This window comes from Ixodes scapularis, unplaced genomic scaffold, assembly GCF_016920785.2.
Source record: "Ixodes scapularis isolate PalLabHiFi unplaced genomic scaffold, ASM1692078v2 ptg001354l_1__unscaffolded, whole genome shotgun sequence".
Classification (NCBI taxonomy): Eukaryota; Metazoa; Arthropoda; class Arachnida; order Ixodida; family Ixodidae; genus Ixodes; species Ixodes scapularis.
Genome location: NW_024610141.1, coordinates 33,779 through 42,665, shown reverse-complemented (window position 1 = coordinate 42,665; position 8,887 = coordinate 33,779). Strand labels below are relative to the sequence as shown.

At 46.1% G+C, this 8,887-nt stretch overlaps 1 protein-coding gene across 1 annotated transcript; it reads right to left on the bottom strand.

Moving 5' to 3' along the window:
* Window positions 1-7,463: 7,463 nt before the first annotated feature.
* Window positions 7,464-8,686, bottom strand: LOC115330832. Its single transcript, XM_040223169.3, has one exon. The coding sequence runs from the start codon at window positions 8,661-8,663 to the stop codon at window positions 7,464-7,466; it is 1,200 nt and encodes a 399-aa protein (XP_040079103.1). The 5' UTR covers window positions 8,664-8,686.
* Window positions 8,687-8,887: the final 201 nt, after the last annotated feature.

Sequence of the window (8,887 nt, the reverse complement as noted above, 5' to 3'; positions counted from 1 at the left end):
CGGCTTCGTTAGCTCATTTGATAAAATTAGTGGTAAAAACGTCAATGCAACCGAAACGTTCTGCACGTTTGGACTAGAAGACGGAATTACAGGCGGCCTTCGCTGCCGCTGAAGCTCAATCAACTCAACATTAATTTATTAAACAACGTGCGCGATGTGCTCGAAAAACGAAACCGAAAGAAGATGGGTCGGGAGGGCGAAAGCTTTCTCCGGTCTGCCTGGAGGAGGAAAACGTCTCGGAGAATAATAAGGACTTTAATTTTCCTTTCATCGGTCTGGGTTTGTTTATGTGTGTTTTGGTAAACAAAAATAAAAAAAAACTTTACAAAAAAAAAAAAAAAAACACTTTCCTGGGGATCGAACCGTTGACCACTTGGTCAGTAGCGCGATGTTCTACCCCTGCGCCAACTGAACAAGGAGGAACTCACCCCCCTCCTTTCATCTGAACTGCCGTTCCTCCCTTCTCTGGGCAACTTGTCCGCAACAAGGAGGAACAGTCGCTTTTGCTACCTTTCTCCTCCCTTTTTTCTTAGAGTGTGGTTCCTTTGCATAAATCAGGTAATACAAGCTCTCCCTTGAACTACAGACCCATTTCATTAACTAGCGTGCCCTGTAAGCTCCTTGAACATATAATTTACTCTCACCTTATCGCATTTCTTGAATCCAACTCGTTTTTCGCTGACTGTCAGCATGGATTCCGCAAAATCATTTTCCTGTGAAACGCAGCTATTATCATTTACTAATGACCTGTTTCGTTCTATTGATTCTGGCGATATTGTTGACTGTACATTTTTAGACTTCTCTAGGGCTTTCGACACTGTCTCACACGGTTTACTTCTTTTTAAGCTTAGTAATTTAAATATTGACCCTAACGTTTTGGGCTGGATTAGATGCTTTTTATCTGACCGATCACAATATGTCACTGCTAACGAACATAATTCTTCTACTATTTCTGTATCTTCCGGGGTGCCTCAGGGTCTGTCCTCGGTCCTCTATTGTTCCTAATTTATCCTCGATCAAACTGTTTGCCGATGACTGTGTGTTATACCGCGTAATTACTGACCCATGTGATACTGCAATGCTCCAGTCTGATCTCGATATCTTTTATTCTTGGTGCTCCAGCTGGGTAATGAAGCTTAACGTTAACAAATGCCAAAGCATGCGTGTTTCCCGTCTTTCGAGGATCGCCGTCCCTACCGTGTAGTACGTCCTTAACAATACTCCGTTATCATGTGTCGATTCGTACAAGTACCTAGGCATACACATAACTCATAATCTTTCCTGGAACATGCATGTGAACTACGTATGTAATAATGCTAACCGCATGCTAGGGTTTTTACGCCGACACTTTGTTTCAGCTGCTGTTCCCGTGAAGCTACAATCATATAAATCCCTAGTTAGGCCTAAACTTGAGTATGCTTGTACGATTTGGGATCCTGGGCAGGCTTCATTACCAAACATTCTCGAGTCTATCCGAAACCGTGCTGCTCGTTTTATTCTTTCTAATTATTCTCGTAATGCAAGTGTTTTCGCAATGAAATTAACCCTGGATCTACCTGTCCTTACCCTTCGTCGCAAGTATCTTCGCCTATGCCTATTCCACAAAATGTATCATCATAACCCGCTTGTTCGAGACCAGTTATATCTTCGTGCATTCTACATATCGTCCCGCACTGACCATCAGTTTAAGGTGGGGACTCCATCATGTCGAACAAACATATACTTTGACTCCTTCATTCCAAGAACTTCTAACGATTGGAACCACCTCCCTGCCTCCATTGCTGCCATCACTGAAGCCACAGACTTCAAGACGATTTTATACTGTATAGTACCACTCCTCCCTGCAATGCCTCCGGGCCTTGAGAGTATGCAAATAAATAAATAAATAAATAAATAAAACAATAAGCTTCGAGCAAACGAATGCCGTTTCGTGCAAACGCAACTACGACGGCCACCGATCGAACTAGGAGCGCTTGAAAAGCAAAGGATGCAGATTTTGCTTCTGAAGCGGCACCTAAGTACACGAAGCGGCATCTGGGTACACATATCGGCGGATTCACTGGATCAGTGATGAGGCTGCGGGTCGTTCCCTCGGAGGCGATATCCGCGGGTCGAAGGCTAACGACGAATCGTTCAAATGCATGTCGTCACCTGACTTGGACGAGCTTGGTGAACCGTAGCCACGTTCCATTTTCTAAACGCGGGTCAAACAGAATCTGGCTGTACGCGTGCTAAATACAACTTTTGACATCGTTTCTAGATGGCCTAGCTGTTGGCTTCGATTTCGCTGCATAATCAAACCAATTGATCCGATTTGGGCGAGGAGTGGGTGGAAGCAGTTAAATATCGTTGGCACAACATCACACCGGAAAGGCGAATTTGACAAATTTAGTGCACGTTTTTGTCTATACTTTGTTTCATCCTACGATGGACCAAAGCTACGGTCCGCCAGGTCCAATCACGTTCCACGCTGAACACGCTGCAAAGAGCTTGTACGTCATGGTTTTCTTTGCAATGTAAAATTGATGAGTCACTTAGTGCCGTTCGATTCGAACCACTGTCCGCCCATCCCCATCAGTGATCCGATAACTTGAAAAATGTGCGCAGTTTCTGTTGCCCGTATCTTGTTCTAGTGGTGGCACTGTTCTGCCATAAATACAATATAAAATTTAATTACAAATAAATTATAATTACAATCGTAAAGCAATGTAACATTGCATATATAATACAGTTTCCACTCAATAAATTGGACTTAAATTTTGCAGTTATCAAAACTGAGAAATTTCCGAAAGAAAAAGAAAACTCATTTTTTTACTGACTAACGAAAGAAAAAATAAAACGGGGAAGCTTGAAGCCTTTCTCTCGTCGTCGCGAAGGTTAGGTGCATATGCATCTCGACTCATGCGTTTCTTCATGCGGCCGACGTCTTCTGGGCCCGTCGGCGTCAGCACCGGCTCTGAGCGGCGGTTTCAGTGTGACATAATAAACAGTGGACAGTTCACCGAGGCCTCAAAGCTGTGGCCTCGGTGAACCAATTGGAGCGTGGGGACAAGGCACGTGAGGACTCAACACCGATGTGGACATCGCATTGACACCAATAAAGCACATTTATCGAACTCGTTTTTTAGTGTATCCTTAGTATAAAAAGCTCTACTTCCAATATATTTTTGCAAATTTGGGGAAGATAAATAAAGACAGTATCTTTAAAGTAACTGTACCTGTACGTAGGTACATCGTTAAGCAAGTACCTAGGTGCGTACCTAAGTACCTTTTCGTAAGAGTAACTGTAACTGTATCTTAGGTACATTTTTAAGTAACTTTTACAACTCTGGCAGTACTGTCCCACGACAAATCTTGAAAACAAATGTTACTTCAATAAACGTCGCTACTTTAAAATAGCCAAACACGCAAAAAACATTGAGCTGCCCTCTTCATCCTATGCAATATTAACCTACGGATTCACATATCACATACAAAGTCGTATATTCACACTCTTTTTTTTTTTTTTTGCGGTTTAGATTTTGACGAGAACGAACTTTTACGAGATATAGGGGAACTTTCTTTCGTCAATAGTCCAAGACAAAATAAAACTGAACTATTCGTAAAATACTGTACTTTGTTACTTCGCTTATTTTGCCATTGTGACTCGAAAATTTGCAGTTATCGGATCTGATCGTAAATGGCCGAAGCAAAAAATCTGCGTCGGCCGGGAATCGAACCCGGGCCACCCGCGTGGCAGGCGAGTATTCTACCACTGAACCACCTTTTTTTTTTTTTTTTTTTTTTTTTTTTTGTAAAATGTGTTTATTTACATATTAAAAGCATTACAAAGGGCCACCTTGGCCAAAGAGCACTCGCACAAAATTAGACGTTAATACATATGCATAACCCGGTACATTCACATAGAGGTTTGAACATTATACAATATCTAGTGCTTAAATGTTCCTCTTTTTACCATATACTTTCTTAAAGCGACTTCCATCTCTGGCCATGCCTCAAAACCCGGCATTTCAGTGTGTTCCAGGAGGCTACTGGTGTATGCAAAGTCATCAACAAAGTGGTGCCAAGCAGGTTTGCCCTTTTCTAACACCAGCGTGTGGTCCGTTCGAGATCTCCAGATGGCGTGCAACCCGAGCAGCAGTAGCACTTCTGTGCATTTTTTATTTTCACCTGCCTCCACGTGAAGATATTTCAAGGTCTCCCAGTTCAACTGTGCACTGATGCTAAAAGCATTTCGAAGTTCAGACCAGAATATTTCCGCATTAGTACAGAGCAGAAAAACGTGTTGCAAAGTCTCCGGGAAAGGACACAGCGCACAATTGGTCGACCATGCTACAAAGAACCCTTTTCTCTCAAGCCATGTTTTAACAGGCAGCACTTCTACATGAAATTTTACGAAAAAATCTTTGATGCTTGTTTTTACAGGGTATTTACGCAATTTTTTGAATACACTCGATCCTTCTGAATTTCCCGGTGGGGGGCGGTACATTGGAGGTGAAATGACTAAGTCAACAGTATCCCAATACAGCCTTTTTCTGTTCACTTGGATTAGGTAGTCCCAGGAAAACCTGGCGTGGAAGAAGTGGATCGCATCATTAATTTCTTTATAAAATCTGAGTACTGGTGCTTTCATTGAGGCTTCTTCCGTACTCACTATCCAGGAGGGCAAGTACCGTCCCCCTAGACGTTTTAGCGCTCGTGTTGACACCGGATTAATCTGGTCCCGGAAAAACAGAAAGCGTTGAACTTTTATTTTTAACTCTAGGTTCACGAGCCCCAAACCCCCTTTGAACAGGCTCAGAAACAAATTGGTTCTACGCATTCGTTCAAATAAAGATTGCCAGATGAACGTGGCACAAAGTCTGTGGAATTTATGGATCTCTCCTTGCCGGGATGGTATGATTTGTGCCGCGTACCATACACTCGAGAAAAAGACAGAATTACAGACAAACGTTCTGTTAAAAAGAGAGAGATGTCTTCCATACCATTCGTTCATTTTCCCGTTAACCTTGTTTAAATGGATGCTTTCATGGCCAGTGCTCAAGGATTCCGTCGCCAGTCGAATACCGAGGTAATTATCGAGCGAGCAAGACCACTTTATTCCCATATATTCCTCTGGTTTGAACGTCCACGGGCCAAGCCAGGATCCGGTCGATTTAGAGGTGTTCATGGCTGCTCCTGATATTTTGCAGAAGTCCTTTATATGATTCAAAGCCAGCTCCAGCTCTAGCTTCGACGAACAGATCAAAGCGACGTCGTCTGCGTAGGCTAATATTTTGGTCGGCTCGGAACCTAGATTAACACCACAAATATTGACATCGGTCATGATTGATCTACACAGAGGTTCCAAATATAGAGCAAATAACAAAGGCGACATCGGGCATCCCTGCCGAACTGACGATTTGACCTCTATCGGGGCAGTTTGTTGTCCGTTCACTAACAGCCGAGTTGTGATGTCTTTGTAACAAAGTTTTATGTACTTCGTTAGCCTTTCTCCTAGGCGGCATCGTTCAAGAAGCGCAAAAAGAAAGGAGTGTGACACTCTGTCAAACGCTTTGCTGAGGTCTACTTGCAGTACTCCAATTGGGTACTGTTCCGCCTCCGCTGTCTCACATACGATTCTCATTGTGTGCGCGTTTGTAGTGATGGATCTGCCTTTAAATCCGTAGGGCTGGTGCTCTCCTATGATGCCGCTTAATCCCACCTCCAGACGTTTGGTAAGAATTTTTGCCAGAATTTTGTAATCTGTGGTCAGTAGACTGATTGGTCTTAGGTTGTCTACACTAGTGACACTGGAGGCAGTGTTTTTCTTCGGGATAAGCACAGTCAATGCTTGTCGCATCGACGGTGGCAGCAAATTGCGTTTTAAAATGTCTTGATAGACGGCCCGAAGCAGCGGGACTAGCAGATTCGTGAACTTTTTATAAAACAGTGATCCTAGGCCGTCAATTCCCGGTGACTTCCTGACTTTAAGAGCTTTAATCGCCTCTTCAATTTCTTTTTCCGTAATTTCACTGTTTATTCTTTCCGAGATCTCTGAAGGAATTTCAGGCATAACTTTCAAGAATCCCTCGAAACAGGTCCCGCTTCCATATTTTTGTCCTCCCAGTAGTTTTGTGAACGTGGCGACCAATTCTTTTTCTATTCGCTCTTGCTCCGACACAATCTCATCTCCAGTCCGTAGCGATGCTATTTGGTTGCGGCGTGCGTGCAAACGTTCTTTAGTTTTGAAGATTTTAACCGGTTTTTCTTCGAGCTGTAGCGCTTGCAGCCTACATCGCACCATCGCTCCCTGGTACTCCTCCTCTAGAAGCGAGAGCAGCTTTGATTTGCATTCGCGAATGTCTTCCGCGAATACTCCGGGAGTATGGTTTTCTTCACGAACTAAGATTCGCAGAGTATTTTCTAGGGAGCGTCTCTCTGCTCGCGCTCGTGCAGCCTTTTCTTGGCTGAACCGGAAAGTAATTAACTTTACCTCTTCTTTGAGCAATTCCCAGCTGACGGCATCTACCGCGCCTACTTCGCTTGTATTCCGGATGACGTCCTTAATTTGCTTAATTAAAGTTTCATCCTCTAAAAGGCTTTCATTCATTTTCCAGGAGCTCCAGCTCGAGGCTCTTTTTTCCCTACGCTCTGCTCTTCCTAAACAGACCGAAACGACTGCGTGGTCGGAGAAGGCAACAGGGGTAACCGAGTATGCGTCAGCAGTCGCCACGCATTCACTTGAAGCGTACACCCGATCGAGACGGGCGTGACAAGTGCCCTGCCAATGGGTATATTCTAGACCCGGTGCTGCCACCACCTCTGTCACATCTTGAAGATCGAAATCCCGCAGTAGTTTATTCAACTCTACGACACTGGAGTCCGATTTTAGCCCGTTGGAGCAATCTCGTGCCTTTAAAACACAATTGAAATCTCCCGCCAATATCGTCTTTGCAGGCGTATCTAAGTATTCCCGTAAATTGATAAAAAACGATTTGCGGTCGGCTGGCGCGTTTGGTGCGTGCACACAAACAAGCTTAAAGATATCACCGTGAAACAGCATATCTACTGCACAGATCCTTCCACTCTTATCACTTTCCCACTCGGGAAGTAGCGTGAAAGCTTTATCTTTTCGAATGAGAAGAGCCGCTCCCCCGCTGTGCGCGACAGCGTTAGAATGGAAAAGACTGAAGTGTCTCTCAAAAAACGAAGCCATTTCTTGTACCTGTAAATCGGAGGCGAGCTTCGTCTCCTGTAAGAACACAATATCGGCATTCCTTTTCAGTAGTTCGTTGAGTACCCATTGTTTTCTCTTCCGCACAATTAGGCTGATGCAGTTTAGGGTTAATACATTAAACCGTTTTTTCATTTGTCAGCTAAGAAAGAGGTAGGACACCTAAAAACCTATACTGACGCACTCGAACTAGCAAGGAAAAGCACTCACTACGAGCCGCGGTAGAAGGTTCGTGCCAGGTTCCGTGCTAAGAGTCCGTCTCGAGGCGGTTGTCCAGGGCCGCACGGAGCGTGGGCGGTTTGCGCCGTCCGCGACACGGCGTGACCAGTTTCGAACGCTGTTGGGTCGGCATACCGTCCTCTGCCCCAGGGCTTCGGTCTTGCTCGTGCGGTCGCTTGGTTGGTGTAGCGGCTCCCGCTACCATGGCTTCGTCCCGCATTTCGCTGTCAGAGAACCCACCATCTGGCTCTGGTATCTTGGCTGTAAGTTGCGACTCTTTCCCGGGTGTTGTAACAGGCGCCTCCATGCCACCTTGTCGTGGTTCCCCAGAGGGAGCATCCAAGGGGAGCTCGACCTGTGGAGAAGGTTCCCTGGTTTCAGACGTCGGCATTTCGGCAATCCTCGGGGCTGCAGGAAGCGTCCTTACGGAGGCGTTCGCACTGGCAGCTAGCTCGGCTTCCGCTTCGTCCATAATAAGGTCGGTGTTCTCGTCCGGAAGTGGTCCGGCCGTTGCCACTGCGTAAGATTTGACGCAGTTTTCCCTTGTGTGGCCGTAGCGGTGGCAATCGTCACAACGGGGGACGCGGCAGTCCTTTCGGATGTGGCCGGTCTTCTTACACCGGAGGCAGAGCGGGGCTCGTCCGGGCACTAGGACGAGTGCAGAGCCGCCGAAGAAACGCAGTTGATGCGGGACGCTTTCTTTACTGACGCCTTCCTTCAGAGTGATCCCAACAAGCCTTGTTGTTGACTGGACTCCTTGAAAACCTTGGGCTCTCCACGTCTCACGGGTTACTTCGTGTACTTTGCCATATGGCTCCAGTGCTCGTCGAACTGTGTCGTCGGGGACGTGATAAGGTACCCAGTGAAGTTTCAGACAGGTTTCCGAGTTCTTCGGGTCTATGAGGATACATCGCTTGCCTTTGACAGTCAGTTCCTTGGCGGCGAGCAGCCGGTTCCTCGTTGACGCAGAGTGGAAGGTGACGAGCCACACGTGGTTCATTTGATAGGCGCCAAAAGACGCCACGTCGCCGAGGATTTGCAGTCGTTGCAGTTCTTCTCGAAAGTCCTCAATTCGGTACGGACGGCCGGTTACGTCGCAGTGTAGAAAAACAGAATTCACAGTGGCTGCTTCAGAAGGCAGAGAAGGCAGAAGTATCTTATAATCATCAGCAGACGAGATACCGCGGCCGGCAACGGCCGTTATCATCGCTCCGTCGGAGCTCGCCATCCTATCGACCGATCGCTGCGAGCGCCGGCAACAGAATGTTCTACCACTGAACCACCGACGCGATGTAAGCGACGTAAATAAAGCCACGTGCGCGCGCTGTCGTCTGCTGTCGTGTAGTGGTCATATTCATTTTGGTTGGTGGAGTCATGGGCGCAGCTGCTGCAGTGCTCTGTTTCCGATAGCCGACGGCATTCCGTGCGAGTATGTCCCGCATACAGGGTGGA

Excerpts from the sequence above, each read along its gene's own strand:
- LOC115330832 (XM_040223169.3), bottom strand. The coding sequence starts at position 8,663 with ATGGCGAGCTCCGACGGAGCGATGATAACGGCCGTTGCCGGCCGCGGT.